Source organism: Gopherus flavomarginatus, chromosome 4, assembly GCF_025201925.1.
Source record: "Gopherus flavomarginatus isolate rGopFla2 chromosome 4, rGopFla2.mat.asm, whole genome shotgun sequence".
Taxonomy (NCBI): domain Eukaryota; kingdom Metazoa; phylum Chordata; order Testudines; family Testudinidae; genus Gopherus; species Gopherus flavomarginatus.
Window position 1 is genome coordinate 76978680 of NC_066620.1, and position 26330 is coordinate 77005009.

Sequence of the window (26330 nt, forward strand, 5' to 3'; positions counted from 1 at the left end):
CATGATTTTATAGACCTCTGTCATATCCTCCCCCTTAGCCGTCTCTCTTCTAATCAGAACACTGCCACTCTTTTTAATCTCTCTCATCTAGAACTTGTTCCATACCCTTAATTATTTTTGTTGCCCTTCTCCATTTCTAACATATCTTTTTGAGATGGGCCATCAGAACTGCACACAATGCTCAAAGTATGGGTTTAGCATACATTTATATAGTGGCATTATGATATTTACCATATTATCTATCCCTTACCTTACAGTTCCTAACATTGTTAACATTTTTGACTACTGCTGCACATTGAGTGGATGTTTTCAGAGAACTATCTACAATGAATCGAAGATGTCTTTCTTGAGTTGCAACTGCTAATTTAGACCCAATCATTTTGTAAGCATAACTGGGATTATGTTTTCCAATGTGCATTACTTTGCATTTACGAACACTGAATTTCATCTGCCATTTTGTTGCCCAGTCACCCAGTTTTGTGAGATCCCTTCGTAACTCTTCGCAGTCTGCTTAGGATTTAACTATCTTGAGTAATTTTTGTATCATCTGCAAACTTGGCCACCTCACTGTGTATCACTTTTTCCAGATAACTTATGAATATGTTTAACATGTTGAAATGGGCAGCCTTCCATTCCTCCTTGCTTCTAAGATAAGTTGTTCACATCCTTCCCTCAGCAAAAGCAGGGAGCTTCCCTGGAATGTGGGAAGAGAACCTGTCACATAACAAAGAGTGTGTTCGAACTGCCAGGCCAGGAGGGAGGGGCTGGCAGCTGGACCACATTGTGTCAGCCAGGAGCCTTTAAAAGGAAGCGTGTAGGCCATGGGAGACACTCTTGTTCTCATGCAAGAATACACTTTTCCTGGCACCCAGACTGACAGGATCCTGCCCACAGAGCTCTTAATCCAGAAGCCTGGAGGAAAAGACACTCTAAACTCGAGTGTCTTGGGAACTGACTGGTTGTAACATTCTCTGAAGAACAGTGACAGGGGGAGAGATCCCTTTCAAGGGATTTAAATAAACAGATGGCAGGGCTGAAAGTGGGTGCAACTGGTTTCATTTTCCACTTTTCAAAAATTTGGGAAACTTAGCTTGAGAGAGATTATCTTCTGTGACTGTCACCTTAAGCCTCTCATACATATTCCAAATTAACACCAGATTTTATATATAAAATGAAACCTCCTTCACCACATCAAATGGAGGGATGCCAAATAGCCTTCATCTGTAAATGTCTCATTAGCCAAGTGTGGAAAATTGCTGTCATGTCCTAGATTTCTGCACATCCCCTGTATCTAACTTTCTCCACTGCCAGGCCATGCTGTCGTCATCTTCTGCAGGCATGTTTCATAATATGGAATATCAAAAATTAAAATGAGGGGGAATGTGTTCCTCATTCACTAATTACGTCTACATACCTGTAATAAGCGTGCCATGGTTATTGTCAAATATCATGGCATAGATCTGCATTTCTCCAGCCTTCCCCTGACTATCGTGGAAGACCTGCAGCAGCGAAAGGGTCTGTATATCCCACACTCTAAAAACCTGGAGGAAAAAAAGATGCATGGTGTGTCACTATTATGTTTCCAACTATTAACAATTTGTATTGCTGTAGCAATTAGCAGCCCTAACAAAGGTCAGGGCCCCACTGAATTAGGTAATGCACAAACACGTAGTAAACAGTTCCTGTCCTGAAGAACTTACAATCTAAATAGACAAGATAGACAAAGAAAGTAGTGGTATCCCATTTTGTAGAGGGTAAATTGAGCACAGAGATGGAATTGCCCAATGTCTCAGAACCAGTCTGTGACAGAACTAGGATCTTAATCTCATGATAAGCTCTGGATGGGAAATAGCTTTCCCATCCCACAAAAAATGTTTGAGTTCAAACTTTTCTGGTGCAATTTGGTACAAAAAATTGAAATCTCAAAAATTTTCATGAACCAAAAAACCCAATGTTTTTTGTTTCAGTTTGAATCAATCTAAATGTTTCATTTTGGTACTTTTGAAGTGTCTTGTGATGCTGACCTCTTTTTTATTAATGTTTTAGTCTAATTAGTGTACATTTTGAAACAAAGTGATTTTGAACTGGGAAACCAGTTTTTTTTTGTTTGAAAGTCTTGAAACTAAAAATATTGATTTTTTTTGGTGGGGAAAATTGAGTTGGGAGATTCATCAGAACTGAGCTGGTTTCATGAACAGTTTCAGTTTCAATTAATATGTGTTTTTTGACGAAAATTCTCAATGTGTCCTACTCCCGAGTCTTAGTCTGCTGCCTCAACAAGATTCCTTGGCCTTTACCCTACTTTACACTTCTCGTATGATAAAAAACAAATGGATACTAGATGACAGTATTTTCAACATTGTCTGTCACTGGAGAACCTGGCCACCAAGTATAGAGTACTTTAACTACAGTCAGTAATATTTATTTCCATAAATGAATCTAACACAAAAAGAATGAACAAAAATGAATGAAGTCAGGGCACTTAAATACATCCTGCCCCCCTGCACATCCCTCACTGCAGTAGCCCCCAGAGATCCTAATCATGACCAGCCAGCCCTCTGCTGTTCACACACAGACACAGACACACAGACACACTGCTGTCAGTCCTACCACTTTATACCATAATTCCACATTTTAGCACAATGGATTTCCCAATAAAATAGACATATTATACCACTAAAAATTATTCTACCATCACTAGCAACTTTAGGCACTTTTACGTCTAGTCTCATTCAACAGCCTAACTGATTGTTTCATGTATGTGCAAGTTACTTGGAGTAATTAAAATGCACCATTAGATTGTACTGGCTACCCAGCTTTGACCTTTGATTCATGGCAGGGTGATGTGTCTAGATGCGTTAACCCTTATCTTTTCACTGGAAAGTTGGGATGGTTCTGTAGTGTGACTAGAGATTTAGGATTTTTGAATGAAATACTCTGTAATTATCAGTCCTTTTAATACACCAGTAAAAAGCACACTAATTATTCAGCAGTTAACAGATTTTTTTTAAACCTTCATGTTAAATACCTTCTATATGTAAAATCTCACTGGCACCAGAGGTGGAAGTTAGAAGTAAATATTACTTTTTGTCTTTTCCATTTATTGAGTCCCAGAAATTCCAGGGGACTCTGCTTGTCCCAAAAATAGAAATCTGATTAGGATCCTGGAGCTCCTGCTGTAGGTTGTGAGCCATATGCTGCCTAATGCCTTTCTGAGGTCGTTTAATATCACATGCAATGCACAATACCTGTGACTGCTTGATATCCCACCCTATACAGAATCCCATGGGACCAGAGGAATTCAGATCATCAAAGCTCAGATTATCAGAGCCCAGTCAGCAAAGGAAACAGCACCTCACCTGCAGAAAACACACTTCAAATTCCAGCTATTCAAAGTTTTTTTTTTTAACTGGATAGTTGAAGCTACGTCCAATGCATCTATTTTATACAACAAACACATCTCACCTGAAAGGTCTTCAGTTGTGGCCCCTCTCAATCAATGATCAATAGTTCATTTATGCAGAGAATATTGAGTGAAATAATCCATATTCTTGGGCCTAAGGACACTACCACACATAGATTGGTCTACGAGCCAGAACCATGAAATCACTGTAGTTCTGCTGATGCTCACAATTTTATTGAGTGTGTCTCAGTATTTGGCAGCTTTCTTAAAGCCCTGTCTGCTAGAGTCAAGGGCCTGCATTTAAAACTTTCATTTTAAAAAAAGTTTCTAGCCTTCACGTTTACAAAGAAAAGTTTGAAAATGTGAAGCTGTGCACCCTAAAGGCTCAACGGCTCTAGCAGGCTAACAAAGAGAACCTCAGATTTGTTTTATTTGAAAAAAAAACAAACAAAAAATAAAACAGCATGCCTCATGAACTTTAAGCCAATATTATTGGGGGGGGTGTGACTCATGATTTTTAAATACTACACTGGGTGAAAGTTTGTGTCCTGTATTATTCAGGAGGTCAGGTGATCATATGGGTCCATTCTAGCCTTGAAATAGGTGAATTTATGCCTCATGCTTGGAGTGGGGAAGGAAGGAGCAGCCCTATCTGCCTCGGGGTGCTGAGGGCATTATAACTGCACAGTGCAGGGGCAGGCATAATACCCTAGAAGCATGAGGGGGGAGTGCATATACTCACCGTTGCTACATCTATACTGTTGGTGTGCTGCCCTGCGTCCACTAACCAGTCTGTACATAGGGGAGAGAAAGACCATAGCCATGCTGCCATCTCTATTCTGGGGTTTGCAACACTGTGGTCAGTGCTGGGCAGCCCCTTCCTCAACTCTCTTAAAGTGTTTCAAGTTATAGAAGTGTCTGTGTCTTATTTTCCTTGCTCACTCACACAAAACTCCCACAATTTACAAAGAAACACAGGAGGAAGGTGATGTAATGCATGCAAAACAAAACCATTCTGAGGACAGGGACACACAGCATTGTCCTAATTTGCTAGGAGCAGTTACATCTATTACATGAGAAAGAATGTGATCTTGTGGCTAAAACTCTGGACTGGGACTTGGGAAAAGTGGGTTCATTTTTCAGCTCTCCCACAAATTTCCTGTGTGACCTTAGGCAACTCACTTCATCTCTGCGCCTTGGTCTGTAAAGTGAGGATAATGATACTTTCCTACATCACAGAAATACTGAGACTAAATCAATGATTTCTGAGGAACTCAGAGGCTTTGGCTGAAGAGCATGAAAATTCTCCAAATAAATATGCCTGAGACAGGTTTCATTTAGTCTTTCCCCAAAAGGGAGCACCTCAGCAGGTCCATGTTTATTTTGTATATTAAAATGCTTTATACTCATGCTATACAGTACATGCTTAAATGGCTCCTTAAATCTTGTATCAATGTACATGATAATGTAAGACACCTTGAAAAATAGAGCAGCCACATCCACAGCTATAGAAACAAACATACAGAGTTAAGCTATCTGCAGCTTCTGCAACAGAGCCATGAGTAGCTTCAGGCATAGATATAGTGTAAAACATGGGGCTGCTGCACCAGTCCAGAAGGGACAAATTCTGTGCCATATGGTCTGTTTACGTGTCCTTGCCTTAGGGCATAATTTATTGATTGGACCAAATCTTAGGCAAAATTATTTCCTCTGCCCCCGGGGCTACAACTCACAGAGGCTTTTTCTTCTCTCTTAGCCTCTATGGGTCCTTGCCCTAATCCAAGAACTAAGGCAAGCAAGGGTGCTGGAACAATTTTTATAGTGGGGGTGCTGATGATGGAAATAATGTGTTTGTTGTTAGTACTTCAAGCCAAGGGGTGTGGCAGCACTTCCAGCACCCTAGTTCCAGCACCCCAGAGCTTCTATACAGCTCTCCAGGTCAGCAGAGCTATTGCTGGCTTTATAAGACCCCTTTGTCAGACTGTCACCTGATCCCTAACCTCACAACCTCAGATTGGAGGTAACTGATCAGTCACAGGTGGGGTTGGGTCCAGTCACTCTGCGACATATGGTGAGAAAAAAATGCAACTTTTGGGAACTCCCATTCAAGCTAAGATTCTTCAGTGGATCTCCAGAATAGAGCTGCACATTTCTGGGAGGGTGGGCGAGAGGGATTCAAAACAAAGATGCATTTAGTAGCTAGATTAAGGGCATTTTTGCATTATATACATGCAACCCTAAGGGATCTTATCTCCACAACAGGAAAGAGGGACCTAAAACTCACTGTTTGCACCCTGACTTGACTATTGCAAAAGGACCGTGCCATGAGCCTTGTGGAAGCCACCCATAAGCATCAGCTCATGATAGGAATGGAAACACCAAGAGAAAAAGAAACCAACAGAGTTAAAAGCACAAATATCTAAGACAACAATAAGAGTTGAGCTCATTTCCAAATGCTTTTTTGACTATTCTATTAGATACTACAGATAGGCACCCTATAAATACCTACAACAGATTAGACGGATAAAACATTTTTCTTGATCTCTTTCTGCTCACTGTAGGGATATAATTTTGTAAAGCTTTTAATGACATGCTACATACTGAGTTCACCAATGAATTATGAGGAAATTACTTGTAGCTAGTATTACCTCAGAAGTGACCCAAACCATTATTTTATGTGAAACTCAAATTCACCATCCCCAGGATATTATTGATTCAGAAACTTCTATGATGTGTAGGGAAAGAGCAGATTAAACTTTCATTAAAGTCAGTTTGAGCTCTAAAGTAATTGCTCTTTAGTTCATCTGTCCTAGTGTCAAGAAAGTAAATCTGACAGGAAGAACATTTAGATAAAACAAAAACATGACATCTGTCAACTTCATAAGGAAAAGCAGTTAGGATCAAATTTATTATGGATGACTCAGAAGAATTAGCCCCTTATATTAAACCTTCTCTAAATATGATGCCCTTTGAAGACTTAAGACAGTTGTTGGAAATGCTATTTTTGCAAAAAAACTTATTCAATCAAGTTTAAAATGTCCCTAGATTCTGCACTGGAGCACCTTCAGTCTCTAAAACTGAGTACTTCACAACAATTTAAGCCTCTCAACACCTCTGTGAGGTAAGCACAGGAGGTATTCTTTCCATTTTGCAGCTTGGTAAACTTCAGCACAGAGACGCCTACTTCAGAAACGTATTTCAGTAGAAGTTATGAGCCTAAGTACCTTTGAGGATCTGGGCCAGAGAATTTAAGTGACTTCCTCAAGGCTACATAGCATGTTGGAGTTAGAGTCTGATATAGAATCCATGAGTCTCAACACACTCCGTTCCAAGCACCATATCGTACTACTTGCTTCTTTTGAAAGTTTGTTTTTAAATGTTTTGGCACCATGTGGTGTTTGCTGAGTACAATGTGTCGGCAGCAGCTCTATACTTAAAGAGAACCCTGATTCAGTTAGAAACAGTCTTCACCCGTGATAAGCTCAGCATCTAAAAAGAAGTGCCTCACAAGGGACAGTAAGCATTTCTTCAAAAACTAACTGCTTATACATTCAGTTAAGAACTATTGAGTATTTTTAACATATAAAAGTATTAAGGGAGTTTATTTTATTTTTAAAATTTAGAAGGTCTCTTGGTTTGGAAAACATTGCTAAGAAGAAAAGGCGGCTGGAATTTAGAACCCGGTGTATTTGATAGTAAAATAAAGGTAGACAGTAATATATCCTGAGACTGAAAATATTCAAGGTTTTACAAGATCAGAAGGTAGAATGGAATTCTCTTGTCCTGGTGATGGACCTGAAGGTGGTTGGAAATTTCCTTCCTCACTAAACAATCTAATTGGTGCCTGAAGAAAAAACAAACCTAAACCAATTCTTATGGAATTCCAAGGTTTCTTGGACAATTATAGAATGGGGGTGGGACTGGAGGGTCAGAACCTGGCTGTGTATTAAAATTGTGGTGGTTACATTGGACATCATGAATATTTATACAGAAGACTACTTGGGAAATGCACATATAAAGGAAATGTCTACTGTACATTTAATTTGTTTTGATGAAGAATGTGTTGATGTAAAGAATTTTCCATTCAGACGTGTTTCTCCAAGATAGCATAGAGGCCAGAGGAACCATGTCAATTGTATTTATTCAACTCACCCCTCAGGAAGACCACAGAAATTGGAAAGTTAGATGAAGCCCAGTCGAACATTTCAGGTTATCTACTTGGGATTTTGGTAAACACATGCAACTTCAAAAGCTTTGAGGAGGAGCATTGGAGGCAAAATAGCAAGACAGAGAGAAGACTTGCGACAGGAAATTTGTGTGAGTGGAAAAAATTATGAAGCTGACTCAATTGGATCAGCAAAAATGGGAATGAAAGTGCTAGAAGTTAAGGCAATTTTGCAGGAAGAATTCCCAGCATTGTGTGTAAAAGTAGTGGAATACCACAAGAAACAACTGGAAGAACTGAAGAACCTAATAATCCAAGAGCAGGTAGTTAAGGAATCACAGTAGAGACTTGAAAAGAAATCTGCTGCAGATAATAAAGAGAAAAAGGTATAAAACCTTTTCAGAAACTCCAGTTTCATGTATGTCTGTTCCAAAGGCTGTAGAATACATAAAATCAAACTGAAAACAGGTGGGTTTGGTATTCCCATGAACTCCTCAAATTAAACCATAAGTGGGAGTACTGGGAAGCTTCTAGTGAAGGTGCAATTTCCATCCTGTTTTATACAAGAGGTCAGACTAGATAAACTAATGATCCTTTCTGGTCTTAAAAAGCAAGCAAACAAAACCTCTGACTCCTCTGGATGAAGGGAAGACAAGCTTTATACCTTTATACCAGAGGGAAAAGGAGCACAGCACACAGGCCATGGCTACACTAGAGAGTTGCAGCGCTGGTGAGGGGGTTACAGCGCTGCAACTTAGGATGTAGCCACACTTGCAAAGCACGGCCAGTGCTGCAACTCCCTGGTTGCAGCGCTGGCTGTACACCCGGTCGAGCCTCGGGTGTAGGGATTCCAGCGCTGGTGATCCAGCGCTGGTCAGCAAGTGTGGACGCCCACTAGCGCTTTTATTGACCTCCGGGGTATAAGGAGGTATCCCAGAATTCCTGTCCACAACAAACCGGAAGAAAGGGAGAGCTCAGAGTTCAGCCAAACTGCTTATTTAAAAAACAAACACAGCTCCTGTTTGCTGAGCGAGCGGAGGCAGGCAGGGGAATTACTTTGGAATGTTCACAGCTGTTTGCTTGAAGAGAGAAACAGCACTCTCACATGGCAGAGGGGGAGGGGGAAGTCCATGTTGAGCAGTTGCTTATCTGGTCTGACGGGTATTTAGCAGTACATAATTTGCATTTAGTGAATGAGAGAGGAGTGGGGGAAGGGAGTTAGAACTTTTAAAATGATTGAAGGTAGGCACTGTGTATCTTCCAGTCCTTAGAACTTGCAAGGCAGGGAGCTGAGAATAGTGTCAACTCCAAAAATCCATTCTGTCTGTCTCCTCCACGCTCCCTGTCACATTCCACCCCACCCCCCTCTTTTGAAAAGCACGTTGCAGCCACTTGAATGCTGGGATAGCTGCCCACAATGCACCAGTCCCAACAGCGCTGCAAGTGCTGCAAATGTGGCCACACTGCAGCGCTGGTAGCTGTCAGTGTAGCCACACTGCAGCGCTGGTCCTACACAGCTGTACGAACAGAGCTGTAACTACCAGCGCTGCAAAAGGTTGGAAACCTCTAGAGAAAGACAAAATTTAAAACCAGTGAACAAATCAGATCTAGCGAAAGCCAGAAAGCACAGCAAGGCGCACTGTTGGAGAGGTTTAGGGACTCATCTGGAAAGGAAGTGACCATTGGTTACAATGCGTATGCCCATGAAGGAGCACATATCTTCACTAGTGCAGCACAAAGGCCATTGAAAAGTAATGCTTCTCAACCCTGAGCGTTTACACAGGGGCAGCCAGAATACTGGTGCTTCGGCTCCACAGCCCCATTCCAGCAAAGCCTTGATGACATTAAGTGTTTTGCTAGACTGGAGCTTAACAAGGTGTGGGTGTGCCATCAACAGCGCTACGTACCCCAGAGAGGACGTGGCTAGGCATGGTGGGCAACCCATTGGCACACAACCCTGACTATAAATGGGTGCTGCTTGTCCCCTCCCCTAGAGCTCCAGGAGGCACTGTGTGTACCCACGTTCACAAAATGCCTCCAGGACCTGAATCAAGTTGGTTCTGCATCTCCCCTTAGAGTCTGTTGCTTTACAAGTCCGAATACTGCCCATAGAAGAGAATTTAGTTTTACATCATATCCTTCACAAAGCACTTTACAGTAATGATTTAGTAATAGGAATGAATGAAAATCAAATACTTTTGTGCTGGCTTCTTGTTTGCTCTGCCTCCAATCTCCATATCATGTGGAGGGAGTACAGTGATTTAAATTAGACAGCAGATGCTCAGACCACGGCAGAACAGCATTCAGAAATCTTTCTTGCCTCCCTCCCCCTGCTTCACCTTAATTCTTTCTCCATCCTGTGGCAGTGAGCTGGGGCGATTACGCAAGCAACTGTTTCACATTAGTAACCTGAACACAGTGTGCCACAAGCACTGTCTAGAGGAGTAGTGCCACTGCTGTGTATTTACATACACGCACGACTGTGCATGAACTCATACACGACAAGCATTGACAGCAGGTAAACACAAGCACATTTACTATGGAATTTAGGAGATGACTACTGGTAATTGCCTTACGGACAGTTATTCATAGTAACTTTGCTGTTCTGGTTATATATTAAAGAACTTCTCCTGACAAACTGACATGCTCCAGCTACCCCTGCAAATTATGTGCATGCATCCCTCATGAGAAAATGCCAGTAGGCTCTGCCCTGTGAAAATGCACAAAAAAAATATTAAGAAACACTGGAGAGGAGTGGGAGAAAGGAGAAGGGCGACTGTTTCAACCCAAATGTACCTGAAATTAGTTAACTTTCTACTTCGAGCTGTTTCCACTAAACTTGCAGGGCCTGTCTCTCTTTATTTTAAACATCTCTAGAACATTTGCTTAAGCTAAGGAGAAAGTGTTGTCTGTGTCTGCATGTCAACAGGGCTGGTCATCTAAGCACTGAAACTAATACACTCTTTCCGATGTGCCTAAAAGAGCACCACAGTGCTGTGGCTCCTGTGTGTATCCCAGACCCTGGCTCATCTCCTTGACAAGTATTGGCAATGGTGGTAGCTTGTGAGGAAAAGAGAGAGGCAAGACCATCTTGCATCATCCTCAGATGTGGCCAGCATTTGCTGATCAAAGAAAAGGTTATTAATACACTGCATTTTTAAGGGGAGATGACGTGAAATTTCAGGGATCCTAGAGAACCACCCCAAGAACCCCCCTAAAGAGTACTTGACAAAGTTCCTTTTTATGCTTTAAAATTCCCATCATCCTGGTTGATGTGTTTTATAAGTTTAGGAAATCAAGTGATTTTAATTAAGCGACATTAGAGTTACTCTAAACTAATCTCGTCAGGATCTTTAGAGAAGAATGATGCTACAGGACTTCATCAACTACACAAATGAGGCTCACCAAAATCCAGCCCTCTCTGGGGCAGCACGAAGTAGTCATTCTTCCCCAGTCACCATACTACACATTCAACAGATCAACACAGAACCGCTGAAATGCAGGGCTGAAAGGGATCTCGAGAGGTTATCTAGTCTAGTCCCGTGCACAGAGGCAGGACCAGGAGATGAGAAGAATAAAAGCTGCTTTTAGGCTGAAGTGTTGATTTCCCCCACCCCCAGTTATTGCATGGCTCCATTGTTTGAAAGTGTTCATCAGAGGCTATAGAGACATAGTGATGTGAGGTTCACAAAGAAGGGAGCTGTGTGAGAAGTGTGCATGAAATGTGTGACCAGTATCAGAGAACTCAAAGGGCAGACAAGGTCACTATGCATACAGCCAAGATAAAGCTGCAGTTCTGCTTACCATGTTGTTTAACAGAGTAAGTTATCTGGAGAGAATGTAGTTGTCTAGCCAGGTATTGCATCTCTAGTTAATTACTGGAAGATGTAGGAGCAAATTGTTACCAGTGGGATTACTCAGGAGGCTAAGGCAAGGAGGATATAGCCCTAGTATATTCATTCAATGCTATGCAGCAGTTGGCTGAGCAACTAGTGCCTTATGAGATAGATAATTTGGTGAAGTTCAAGATTGCCTATTACATTTCAGAATCAAATACCCAACTAGTAATAGTATCATACCAGGGTACAACCCAGATTAATGAGCACCTGTCACCTCTGCCCTGCAACCTTGGGTTCCTTACAATGCCTTGCTGAAGTAGCTCCCACCTGGGCCGATCACCAACAGCTTTCCAGTGTGCAAACCACACCTTGAGTGTCTGTGTGTAACTGCAGCCTGCCAGCTACACTCCGGCTCTCATCAGCTTCAGTTATACTGTAGCATGACCCCAACAGCCTTCCGCCCCTGAGTCCCAGATTTCCCCCCAGAAACGTATGTTATGTACTGCCCAGCCCTTTCCTGGATAGTACAAAAATATATTGAGTCTGTTATTCCTTAAAGAGAATAATCTGTCAGTTTATGATCTCAAATAATAATTTTGACCCTTCACTTTAAACACACTGGATTAGATAAAACAGTAAAACATGTTTATTAACTAGGAAGAGAAATTAATGAGTCTATGAGTAAATAATATAAGAACGGCCATACTGGGTCAGAGCAATGGTGATCTAGCCCAGTATTCTGTCTTCTGATGCTGGCCAATGCCAGGTGCTTCAGAGGGAATGAACAGAACAGGTAATCACTGAGTGATCCATCCCAATCCTCTGCTCCCAGCTTCTGGCAATCAGAGGCTAGGGACACTCAGAGCAAGGGGTTGAACCTCTAACCACCTTGGGTCTAACTCCATGAACCACTGATAGACCTACTCCATAAATTTAACTAATTATTTTTTGAACCCTGTTATAGTTTTGGGCATCACAACATTCCCTGACAACAAGTTCCACAGGTTGACTGTGTGTTGTGTGTAATGAGGCATAAAAGTCAGCAATTGTTACAAGAAAAAGATAGGACATTTACTAATACTTAACAAACTATATCAGATTTAAGCAAAAGTTTCTCACTGTATGCTTTCAGCAGTTTTACTGACCAAACCCTGTAGGTCAGGACCCCTCCCCCAGAGTCCAATGAATGCTTCTGTTGTTGCTTCAGGTGTGGTGAATGTGATAGGCAGGGCAAGAGAGGGGGGTGCCTTGGGCTGTTTTTTCCTCCTTTTTATGGTTTCAGTCCCTCTCTTGAAAAACATTTTCAACTGGGCACTAGGAGACAACGTCTCTGTGGAAGGATTGTCCAGTGCTGGCTTCTCACCTGCTCGAGCTTTCTTTGTGTCCCTTCCTGCCTGATGACTATTTACTGCTTAAAATGAAAAGTAGGCAGAACACACACTCCTTTGTTTAGGACAGATCTATTTGCCAACCTCAGTTTGGGCAGAATTGTGGGATTTGGAACGTGTTAATAATGCCATACAGGGAAATCTTATAACTTCACATACAATGTTGCCATACATTTTATCAGGACAATGCTGACCAGCAAATTATGAGTTTTCAAATAATACCTTACTAGACTTGACCTGCACAAAATTACTACAAGAGTGTGTAGGGTGTGAATACAGGAGTATTGCCACAACCTGCTTCACAGGCACCAGTATAAATGGATTCCCATCTCTGGATTATGGAGTTATGCTGGAGAGAAATCGAGCAGGGACATAGGCAATGTGAATCTAATAGAACCTTCTGTCTTATTAGTGGGTACTGGACCTCTACTCCAATTGAGCTGGAGGGAAAGGATCTAGCCAGTGGGGGCACTGGGTTACACAGTTCTGAGTATTGTCAGTATAGGGCTTCATAATCCGTGGTGGACAGGAAAAGCAATATCCTGATGTTTGAGGAGATCAGGTTTAGCAGACTCAAGTCTTGTGTTGGAGCAGAAAGCAGCAGGCTGAAAAATTACTGGGGAGGGAAGGCTGGGTAACAAGAGGCCTAAGAATTGCCATCAATTTCTCATTAGGCAAGTGTGAAGAGTTCACAGCTTGGACCTACTGTTTGAGGCTGTTTGCAGATTCAGGAAGACAACACCGTATTCACATTTGGAAGGCTCCCTCTCCCTTTCAAATCACATAACCATAGATTCTAGAAAGTTTTTTTTTTTTTTTTTTTGAACAAGCTGAGATTCTGGAGTTCAATTCTGTAGCAGCAGAGTTTTGGAAACCCCAAAAATTTGAACAGGAAGCTAGATAAATTCTCATCTATTTCATATTTGTATACTTAATCTCTTAATCATCACATGCCTGTCCAGAATCTGAATATCTGCTGGATCACCACTATCAGAGCCCACAAGAGGAAAAACTGCATTTTTGAAGGTACCTGTTAAAATGTTTAACATACCAGCTAGTACTCAGATTTCCCTCAAGCCCTGCGGTCTCACACTGGCTCTAGGCCTGCATTTCAAGTATATGTTATATAAATAAGAGAGACGTAAAGCAGATACATGTGCCAAAATATATACTTTTCAATTAACTCCAGTTCCTTTGTGGGCTTTGCACCTTCCGATGGCAAACTAACCAAGAGGCTGGATAACGTGCATATTAGAAAAAGGAGAGGAAACTAAAAGCAGGAAAACTGAGCTTTTGATCTAACTTACTAAGAACAAATATTCAGCATTCTTGAAGCACTAAAAAATCCAGAAGTGTTAAGAAAGCTCCTAAATCTCTAAGGAAAACAAATAGCTATAAATAATTGTTATGAAAGCTACATCAGCAAGGGAAGGATTTTTTTTTTTATTCTCTAAGCAGTATATGATAAAATACATCAGATAAACATGGAGTTACATAATTTCCATGAAAGGACTATAATAAATGGATGACTGGATCAGTTGTCCCAAAATGTCTTTGTTCCAATTATCTTGATTACATTTAATGATATTGATATACAGTACACTTCAGTAACAATCCTGGATTAGATTTTTAGCTAATGTAACATCATGCTTACAGCTCAGCTTCCCTCATATTTTGGGAAGATCCAATGACCACATTATGAATACATCCTTAAAAATGACATTTGACTTCAAAGTAGGTTACATAAGTGGCAACACTAATCCGCTGAGTCAGGGATGCACACAGCTCCATCCAGCTTTTCAGAAGACAGGAGGCATGTGTGACAACCTCACATGGCATGCACTGTGACATCTCAAACAAGCTTGGCATTAAAGGCAGTTAGATAGAGGAGACTGGATTTCAATAACATTAAGGTTTGAAAAAGCAGCAAAGAATCCTGTGGCACCTTACAGACTAACAGACGTTTTGGAGCATGAGCTTTCGTGGGTGAATACCCACTTCGTCAGAGGTTTGAGTGTACCAGACCAAAGCCATGCCATACTAATGTTAATCAAGTTAATGAAGTACACTGCTTCCTATTCTTCCCCTGTCAGAAGGGGAACACCTAGGGTTCTGCATAAAGTGGTTAGTGATAATTAAAACAAAATATGCGTGATGGACTATGCTTTCCATGGGGTTTTTTTAACAATATATTTGATTTTGTGCCTAAATGAGAAGCTGTGTGGTGTAGATTGAATAAAGGACAATGTGTATTGGGAGTCAGATTTTGCCGTGCCCCAAAGCAGATATGCAAGAGATCAACACCCTTCCTCCTCCTCTCCTTTGCACCACACCCACCCACAGTCTATTAGGGAATGTCTACATGGCAATTAGACACCCATGACTGAATTTGGCTAGAGCCAAATTCTGCTCACCTCACTCACCCAAGTAGTCCCAGTGGGCCCTTCCCTGGTGTAAGCCCACTAGAGCCAATGGTGTTACGTAAGGGAAGAATATTGACCTGTTGAGTTCAATAGATTACTGAGGTGGGTAGGAGAAGGTTTTAGCCCTTAGTTTTTATGCAGCCTGACATTTAAAATTAAAGCACACAAAATCAGCCACGTATGTATATTCCCTGAACCCCACGAGTAAAAGAAAGAATGGAGCTGTTGTCTCCTAAGTAGTCTTCAGTAAAAGGGCCACCATGTCCAAGCACACTCACTGATTTTACTGTGCTTGTTTTCACAGGGCGCTCAGTGAAAGATCACCTTTCATATCATCCCTCCACCACATGCTTTAATTCAATGGTTCCTAATCTAGTAGTCTCAGTGCAACATTGGTGGCTGTTCTGTTTACAGTCTATAAACAGAGAACTTGGATAAAGCCATAAATATTCTTGCTGGTACACTGAAATGCAACTTAATTTATCGTTCTGAATTTTAAGAAGTAAACACATAAGAACCAAAACCAGAAAGAGAAGAAACATGCTGCTCCGTGAGGCAGTGAGCTATTCCTGCCCCCCGCCCTTAAGTAAAGCTGTCCCATTTCAAACAGGCAGTCTATTGGCTGACTCAGAAACCCAAATCACCTTGGGGCAAGTAGGGCAGGAGTCCCTCACACTGAAAGTGATAGCTTGTCATTTTTTTAAACCAGTTTCCAGTATATCACAGGGGCCATCTTTGTTGTGGGTGGTTTGGTCATGAGCCGACTGAGCATTCTAGAGATTTTGTAATGCAAAAAACGTTCTGTTATTTGGTCTAGCTTCAAGATGTCAAAAGAAAACCGTAATGGGTAAAATCTCCATACTGAGGGAGAGTCCATGCAGAGTTTGGGTGTCAAGTTGGGAAGGAAGGAAAATATCAAAGAAGAGAGAAATCCTTACTCAGTACTGTTCTCTCTAGGTTGGATGCCTGCTTCTCTCGCCAGCTATTCCAACCTCATCACCACACTGTCCGCACCCCTAAGATTCCAAGGGCCTTTTCTTTCTTCTGTAATTTTACTTTATCACCCCCATCATTAACATAATTGCTACTTAGGCCTTGATTCTGCAGGGTACCCTATGTGCCTGTGCAGAGCCCTATTAGCTGCAAACATACAGCCTCATATAGATCTCAAAACAAGTTACAACATGGGAATGCACTATCCCATTTTCCCAGATGGGGAAACTGAGACAGAGAGAAGTGACTTGACCAAGATCACACAGCAGGTCAGTGGCAGGGCCAGGAACAAAACCAAGTGCACTGGACTGGGAGTGATAGAGTACTATCTACTGGACCATGCTGCCTCCCTTTAGCCAGTTACATTTTTTTAAAAGCGTGATTGCACAAGAGTCTCGACATAGCTTGGGCTCTGTGTGGGGGCAGGGAGTGCAGTGCAGGCAGGTAAGGCAGCTGAGGTGTAGGGGTGGGGTTGGCAGTGGCAGGGCCACCCAGAGGATTCAGGGGGCCTGGGGCAAAGCAATTTTGAGGGCCCCTTCCTTAAAAAAAGTTGCAATACTATAGAATACTATAGTATGGGAGCTCCTGTGGGGCAAGTTGCCCCACTTGCCCCCCACTCTGGGTGGCCCTGGGCAGTGGGATGTCCCAGGGCTACAGTGGGAAGGTGCAGCAGTAAGGGTACCAGTCACATAGTACAGGCAGGACATGATATGGGAATTGTTCTAGGATTTGGAAGAGTTGGGGACATGGTGGTAAATTGTGAGTGGAGGGAGCAGAAGTCAGTTCACTGCGGGCCCTGTGCCACTCCCAGAAGTGGCTAGCACCACTTCCCTGTGGCCCCTGGAGGTGGGAGGCAGAGAGCTCTGCAAGCTGCCCTTGCCTGCAGGCACTGCCCCCTGTAGCTCCCATTGGCCAGGAATGGGGAACCATGGCCAATAGGAGCTTCAGGGGAGGTACAATCCACACCTCTTCTCCACCCCAACCCCTTGCTCTGAGCTCCTTCCTGCACACCACTCCCCCGTACCCTGCATTCCCTCCTGCACCCCAACCCCCTGTCCTAGCCCTATATTCCTGGCCCTGCATGCAATTTCCCCATCCAGATGTGGCCCTCGGGCCACAAAGTTTGCCCACCCCTGTACTGCACAGTACAGTGACAAGTGTGAACACAGCCTGCCTTTCACAGCAGTGTGTAGCTACATGTGTAGTGGCTGTCTGTACTCCACACACCATAAGAAGTGTCTAGCCTTAGATCGTAATCTTTGGGACAGTGACCATGTTTTTCTTCTATGTGTGTACAGTGCCTAGCCCAGTAGGGTCCTAGTCCTTGACTGGGGCTGCTCTGCCTGTAATAATAAAGCCAAGACCACATTGGTGTAAGTGCCTTTTGTCACATGAGTTGGCATTTCAATGGCCACTATTAGGTTTCCCAGTAAAACCACTGAGCTAAAGAGAGGCAATTTACCCTACTCCACCTGTCTACAGCCATCATTGAATCACTTTACACAATTTCCTATAAAGTCTTCACAATCACGTGAGCTGAGGAAAAAAAAAGCTTCAAATGAAAGTTTATACTGCACCAAGTTCTGTGGCTTTTCCAGTACCGCTGCCATGGAAATGCCAACTTATGTGACAAAGGGCACCTATATCAATTATTTACAAATCTAGGAATCTGTTGAATTTATAGAAAACATTTGGTTAAACAAGACAGAAAACCTGTCTAATTTTTGTGCTAAGAGACTTCAGTATGCACATTATTTTGAATAGCAGTTTGCTTGAGATTGACAGTTGTAATTTTTCATTCAAGAAATCCTTTTTTATACCCTGAATTGTCAGATTGTTGGATTTCAACATATTGTGGGAGCTTATCACAAAAAAAGAGTGTTTAAACAACAACAAGCTATGCATATTATGGGCTGATTTGTGAAATCTTCCATAGTTTTAGACTGAACTATCACTTGAGTTTGAGCACAAAAAAGCATGTCCTAAAACAGTGCAGTTTTACTATTTGTATGGGCACCACTTGGTATGGTTTATTCATCTTATTGCACATTGGCTGAGACTCCCTATTGGATCTAAAGAAATCAATTGAAAACTATTTAAATAAACTTGATTTTAATACAGAATGCCTTGGGCTTGTGTCATAAACAGATAGTTAAGAGTTAATGCCTCTTTTACCTGTAAAAGAGTTAAGAAGTTCACCTAGCCTAGCTGACACCTGACCAGAGGAACCAATGGGGGAACAGGATGTTTCAAAAGGAAGGAGGGAAGTTTCCTTTGCTTGGTGTTTTCAGTTTCAGCCGGAGTGAAAAAGATCAAGGAACCAGCTTCTTATCAGAGTAGTAAGTTTTAGACAGGAATAAATAGGTTTATGTTTATTTCCTTTGTAACTTGTCCTGTGCAGTTAGAGGAAGAATCAAACTGGGTATTTTCAATGGTGTAATTAAGTTTTTGCCCAGGGGAACATCCTCTGTGTTTTGAATCTGTTGTCTGTGAGAGTAGCTGGTATGCTAATCTCTCCCAGAGGGTTTTCTTTTACCTTTCTTTTCTTTAATTAAAGTCTTTTTTAAAAAAAATAACCTGATTGATTTTTCCTTGTTTTTAGATCCAAGGGGGTTGGATCTGGATCCACCAGGAGTTGGTGGGACAAAGGAGGGGGGATGGCTAATTTCTCCTGGTTTTAAGATCCAAGGGGTTTGGATCTGTGTTCACCAGGAAATTAGTGAAGTCTCTGAAAGCTACCCTGGGAAGGGAGTACTTGGGGGTGGTGGTAGCCAGACCAGATCTAAGCTGTTAATTGAGCGTAGAGCTTCTCATGCAGGTCCCCCACATCTGTACCCTAAAGTTCAGAGTGGGGAAGGAACCTTAACAGCTTGTGTTGCCAGCAATATCTGGTGAACCTAGATGTAGATCTCCCTCTGCAGATAAACACAGTCCCAATGATAACGAAGCCAAGATGCCTGCAACAGCTCAGCCCCAGTCTGGAAGGCAGCTGGCTCAAACTGACACTGAAGGGATGCTGAGAGGAATAAGGAAACACATTGAGGCTCTAGCCCAAGACAGTGCTGCCCCCCCATGAAAGAAAGAAACCTCCCCAACATTAATGGTAATAATTTTTCCATCTGATTAGTGCCCACATCTTCCTTGGCTCATCACTAATTCTCAATGCTCAGGCAGCAATAGCAAAGAGAAATGTCTTCCACCTTCAGCTTACTTAGAAGCTATATCCCTTCTTTTCAGACTTTGACACTAGGATTTTTAGAGTGGTGCATCTTTTGAAGAAGAGCTTAAAAAACACACCTATTCTGCCTCGGTATCAGGTTGCATGTCTATTTAAGAAGGATTAAGTCTCACATTAACCCTGCCTGTGGACTTCAGGAAGTGCAGTTCTTGGCAATTAGACATTCCAAACAACCAGCTCCAGTTAGTATTTATACACTAAAGTTATTTTTCTGTTTCTTAAACTAGTTTACAACAGGAGGGAAATAAGTAATACCTTCCACTGAGCTCCTTTTAGGTACAGTGCAAGTGAGGGAACTGCCGGAGGAAATGGTAGTTTATTTGGAAAGCGCGCATACCTAGCCTGTTAGAACAATCTTCCACCACAACCAGAACACAGTTTGCACAATTATTATTTAAGTGTCAGCAAATAAAGGAGAATATTGATATTTCTCATTTTGCTAATGTGCAGACTCAATAACTCCCATCAAAAGGTGCTCAGCTATCAGAACAGGTGTAGTGTTTAAGCACTTAATTAGAACAGAACTCCTTTCTCTCTCTCACACACTCTCCTGTCACGTCACTTCTTAGCAAAGCAATGACAATATATGGTGTTACAAAGGCTTGTGTTATGACTTACAAACTATACTTCAGAGAATTCACTAGTACAGTATGGAGCAACATCATAAATTTAAGATGAACTATGTTTTTAACTACACTTGTCAGAATACAAGTATATTATGTGATGCAGCATCCATGATGTTTTACATGCAAAATGTGGTGCTTGCAAATTGTGTCCCAGTTAGCATGATTTAGGGATGTTCCAATGTAAATAGAGGTCATTCTTCCACCTGGAGAGATAGCCTGTTTAAAGACTGTCATATTCAGTAAGCCTCTTTATACTGGAGACTTATGTTTATTGACAAGCAGTATCATCCTTGATTCACATCCCCCCTCCCCTCTCTGCTCCCTCCCCACAAAGAACTTCTCTTCAGACACAAGTGACCTGCTGAGTAATCTGTGCTATTGGAACCATCTGTCTAATGCACAGTCAAGTCATGTGAACAGAGCTAGTCGATGTGAGAAGAGGTCACTTTAAATCCACAGAGATCAGCAACACACCAAAAGCAGGCAAATCTGGGCTTTCAAATAAACAGAAAAAATATGCAGCTGAAGAAATAAGTTGGTCCTGTTTTATGAAGACTGACGTCTATGTTGTTACCATTAAAGTAATTAAAACTAAGCAACAATGATAAAGTTGAAAAATGCTATAAAAATTAGTGTAAGGCCATGCAGCTTGAGTGATTTGCATGTAAACACCCATTCCTTTTTTTATCTCCATCTTTCAAAATAGGAAACTGGAGCAGGGAGGATGAGATTCTTGCCTAAGAACACAGAGGTTTAAAGATCAATAATCAGGACTAGAACTCAGGTGCTTCTGGCTTGTGCTCACTCTGTTGAATCTCAGGCCACCTCTTATATCAAGCTGGACTAGGGTGACCAGACAGCAAGTGTGAAACATCTGGACAGGGGGTGAGGGGTAATAGGAGCCTAAATAAGAAAAAGACCCAAAAATTGGGACTGTCCCTATAAAATCGGGACATCTAGTCACCCTAAGCTGGATAGAATATACACAACGATTAAGAAATGGGTCTCTGCATAGAGGAAGCTTCCTGTAGAATGAATTACCAGATGGGTAAAGATTTTCATGCCTAGTGCATATTAAGATTGTCATTTAAAAATAATAATTGCAAATTACATTGGGCACAGGACACAGAGCGGAATAGGGGAGCAGGGCACCCAGGCCATGACCCAACAACTCCTCTCCCCCCATTGCCCAGTTCAGCAGGCAATCTAGCTGCACTAGGGCCAGGAAGGGGGTGGGCCATCACAAGGGAAGATCCAGCCTGTATGCTATGGTGAGTTCCAACAGGCTGGAGCAGGGAGCCAGGCCAATCTCGCAGGACAGGAGGCACAGAGCTGAGTGAGCTCTTCACCCGACCCCAGGCCTTCCATCCCCAGGGCAGATCCCAACCCTGGCTCCAACATGGACCCCTGCATTTTAAATGGCACTTGCTGATGGGTAGAAAACTTATATTGCTGTCCCTCTTAAGAGAGTCAGGTCTTCATGATCAGAAACGCAGGTCTCCCCTCACCCCAATGTTAGCAAGCAACAGGTCTAAACTGCAACTGCAATGCACATCTGCAACTAAGTATCAGAACTGGCAAGCCATATGCACAAGTACAAATACATATGTATGTACAGGCAACAGCTCACAAAAAAAAAAGCAGTTGAACTTTGATTTGCATGGTTTTGCTTGTGCCCATTTGAAGTCAACAGAGTTAAGCCCCTGCCCCCATCTACACCAACAGAGGATGGAGTTACACCTATCTACGGCAACTGACTGGCACACAGTCAGAGTGGCTAGCTCCTCATGCTGCCATGGCTACATTCTATTTTTAGCATGCTGGCTTGCTCAGAGCTAGTGTGAGTATGTCTCCTCGAGATGGGAATTACACTTTGAGCTAGGGCTGTAGACATATCCACGGTTTTGCTTTTAATATACAACTAGGTCTTTCAGTTCCCAAACAGTGATGCCCCCCTACACTCACCTGGCTACACTAGTTTAATGTCCAAGTAATAAGAGATTAAGGCTATTACGGTTAATGATCTTCTAAGATGGCTTTTCCCTTCTAGCACAAATCCCCACTGGTCACTGTCACATTTTGGGTGTGATCCAGACTAGTCAGGTGTTGTGTCACCACCTGGCCTGCAACCTTGGATGCTTCATCCATGCTTTGCTGCTGTAGCTCCCAACTGGGGCCCCTGAAAAACCTGGAAACCACATGCAGGTCACACCCTGAGTATTTGTGTATAGCTACAGCCTGGTCCAGCAACTCTGACCCCAGCAGCCTGTCAGCAACACTCCAGTCACACTCTGGCTTCCACCTGCCTGGGTCACCACTTGCAGGGTGACCCCCCACACACTCCCAGTCCTGAATTTTCCCTAAAACGTGTATTATTGACAGTTCATATATTAAAAGGGCCATCATCCCATAAGGGGTCAATATACAACAGCCTGCTAGTTTAACTGGAGTTACCAAACAATTCAATTTAAGCAAACACAAGATTAGTTTTGATTAAAGAATAACACGTTTATTTACAGAGAGAGATTTTAAATGAGCACAAGTGCAAGGTGTAAGAGTCAAAATGGTTACATGAGAAATAAAGATAAAATGCTTCCTAGTAGCTAAGACTGAAACTAGACTTGGTTCAAGGTATAATCCTTACCACATGTTCCCAGCAACATTGCTGATCAAATCTCAAGTCAGGATCTGCCCCCAGAGTCCAAAGAGCTGGTTCCTTTTTCTCTCTTTCACTTAAGACGACAGAGACCACCTGGGGTGTTTTTACCCTCACCCTTTTGTAGTGCAGTCTCCCTTGGAAATGCATTTTCCTGAGGTTTCCCCTAGACAAAGTTACCTACAGCTGTGAGGATGGAAACATGTAGTCTCATGACGAAAGAAGTTCCATGTTGTTGTTTGCTAAAATGTAGATCGATGTGCTCCTGCCCCCTCTTTGCTGCCAAAGAATGGCCACTTGACCAGTGATTGCCAGTCAACTTTGAAGACACCTGGCTAGAGGTGTCAGCTTGTCCTTAGTCTCTGAGAAACAGGTTTCCCCCCTCCCCAGACTTGTCTGGCAAACACTTCAGTCATGATTTCAGCTTATATTCATAACTTTACGTATAATGTTGCTACACACATTTCACCAGGATACTATTGACCAGTGAGTTATTAGTTTTCAAATGATGCCTCATGAGGCATATTTTTTGCCAAGATAATTACAATAATGTGTTGGCTGTGAATACAAGGGTGCAGTCAGTTATAGTCACTAATTCTTCCTGGAGTGTGATGGTGCAATATTTTGATTTTAATTTTTCCACAATAACTATTGCTATAAATGAAGCAACCAACTTGGAACTATGACAAATGTTCTCTCTCATATTCAGTAAATATCTCTCATTCCTGAGATTAAAAAAAAAAAACCAGCAAATTTTTGGATACTCAAACATGATTCAGAGTCTATCCCCAGAATGTAAGCTGTACAGCAGTATAGCCTTGAAACAGCATGACATCTCAGTCACCTCCATGCAGGGCCGGTTCTAGGCACCAGCGAAGGAAGCAGGTGCCTGGGGCGGCCAATAGAAAGGGGCGGCACTCCACCCATTAATGGGGTGGCTTGTCCGGGTCTTCAGGAGCGGGTCCTTTACTCCCTTTCTTCTTTGGCAGCACTTCAACAGCAGCTCAATTGGGTTTTCCCTTTTTTTTTCCCCTTTCCCACTTGGGATGGCAAAAAAGCTGGAGCCAGCCCTGCATCTGTGTTATCCATAACATAGCTTTTACATGTGGCTTATCATCCATCTGTGCCTCATGTTGAAGGATGACTTATGTCTGCCCCAAAGAGGACAGAATTGCTACAAAGGCTGTGTCAGACTTTTTACAGAAGCATTTTCATATTTCCTGCAGTCATATTGAATGCAAGACACAGCAGGAAGAAATGTATTTTTAATAATAAGTCCATTTATTAGTTTTGTATTTGAATTTTGTGGGCCAAGTTATTGCTCATGAAAGTGAGAGCTTATTACAGCACTACTGAGAGCCTGACATGATGCCTGCAGCTGCTGTGCAAGCTTCCCCAAGCCAGTTCTGCCACTCAACCTCTTCTCTATCCTGATCCCCACAGATATTCTAGTCCTGAAGCTCTCTTGAGCAGTAGCTGCCCATCAAGCAAAGCTGTGCCAAACTGTGCATGGATTCTTTTATTTCTGTTTGCCACATAAGATATATAAAATGAATCTAGCGCCAAGCATTACACATTCTGTGCATAAACAGATGTGACAATGACCAGCTGTGTAGGAATTTAAATTAGAATGAATTCCATTGTAAGATCTTTGGGGCAGGAGCTACCTATGTGCCCTGTATTTATACAATGACTGGAACTGCTAATTTTGGGACAGTTTTGTTTCCATTTGATCCTTTTAAGTAAACTGCTGAAAATACTTTCAGAATTTCAGGCTGTCAGCATCTTTCCTTCTTTGTACTGAATATGGAAGCATTTCCTTGGTGGCTAAGTTTAAATGAAATCTGTTTAATAGCCAGTGTTTATTCAGTCTATATCTGCAGTGTCTTGGGAGAAGTAAAGCCAAGTGTGCACACAAGTACAAGATTAATGCTCTATTACCAGATTTCCAGCAGTTTCTGCTACACTAACAACTCATGCATTAGATTAAATTCCAGCAGCACTGGAATTCTCAGATTGCACTACAACAGGAATAGGCTGGAGAGGGCCAGGTTAAAGTAGGGCTAGTTTGAAAACAAGAATTCTGGGTCTTTAACATTTCCTTCAGTGAGGAACTTTGCAGAAAGCACGCTGAAAAAGAGTCTTTTCTTCAGACGCTTATTCTATATACCTGCCTTGAAAAATTCCCCTTTGCTTGGAGAGACCAGTCAGCAGCTCCCGTTCACTTTACTTAGACAGGTCCTCAATAGATCTTGCCTCTTCTTGGGTCTCTTACTGAAGAAAAGGGAATTCTTCTGTATTTCTGCTCTCCTTCTCAACTTACTTTGTTGCCCAGCATATGCTCTCATAATCCTTTTGGACAAGAGGTCCCCAAATGACTTGCCTCTGGACTGAAGGAGGGAAAAGTCAGAACTGGCTCTTGAACTTCTTACCAGAAAGGTGGTGTTACTTATGAGAAGATAAAAAACTTTCTGGGATCTGCTTCCTAATCTTCTCTGTCTGAAAATCAATCACCTATTCTAGCACAGGGTAAAAAGAAGAGCTCTGACCCACCCTCATCTCAGCTGTCCAGTCATGGGGGCCCTAACTAACTTTCCCTGTTGTAGTCTAGTTTGTTATTAAGCATAGTGGATTTGGTGAAGCGCAGGAGAAGGAGCAGGGGTAATGGATCTGCTGCTACATGCTTACATTGGACATTCCCCTTTTACAGAGAAGGGTGCAAAGCTGTGAATGCATCACAATTGTGGAGATTATTATGACAGTAACATATCATATCCCTGGATGGAGGGAAGCACAGAATGAGGAGGGGAATCCTATCTTCATAGCAATGTTCCTCCTTCTCAGTCCCTCCACCTCCCATTTGAGCAACATCACAAAGTCCTTCCATGCATCTAAAGCTGTGTGATGCTGGAGGTAGGTTGGGGGGACAACTGTCATTTACAGCATCACTCCTTCCAAAAGCTTACTGTGGTTTTAATTCTCTCATCCCTCATTCCATGCCCTGTAGCCCCTCCCCCACCAGCCTGCACCCAATCTTCCCACTAACATCTGAGCAGATGACAGGGGTAGAGGACAGCCTTGGGCAGCACTGTCAGGGAACCAAATGGAACCAGGGTGAAGGGACAGAGCCTTGGTGTGTCTTAGGGATCCACTGGTTTATTAGAACAAAACTCCTGTTTCTTCTGTGGGAAGAGGAGGAAATCCCCATCCCCTGACAAAAGATACTGAACGGAATCTAATGGCGTTTCCTATGTCCTGTTCAAGAGAAGGCCATGAAAGAAATAAAGCTCTTTAATATATTTATCTGAAGACATTTCTATATACACAACTAATAGTTTCTGTCTATAGAAGTGACCCCACTTGGTCCAACAGCAAGGGTTGAACCTCGTACTTTCAGTACTAAAAGCCTGAGCCTCTCTCGCTTGAGCAAAATCCATTAGTGAGTTATATACATTGTATTAATTTGCATTTCACTCACATTTTGCTTATGAAGATTTTCTAGAATACATTTACATTGTCACACACCCCACCCCCGTGGCTTATTCTTATTTGTATTCACAGGCCAATGAACAGCAAAAGTGACAGCTTGGCATTCAGTT

At 42.3% G+C, this 26330-nt stretch overlaps 1 protein-coding gene across 1 annotated transcript in view; it reads right to left on the reverse strand.

The window, feature by feature from the left end:
* Positions 1-26330, reverse strand: part of WDR64 (WD repeat domain 64) — a 137690-nt gene that overhangs the window by 55373 nt on the left and 55987 nt on the right. Inside the window, exon 11 of the mRNA XM_050951595.1 lies at positions 1415-1541. Coding sequence (XP_050807552.1) covers positions 1415-1541 — 127 coding nt within the window. The remainder of the gene's footprint in view (positions 1-1414; positions 1542-26330) is intronic.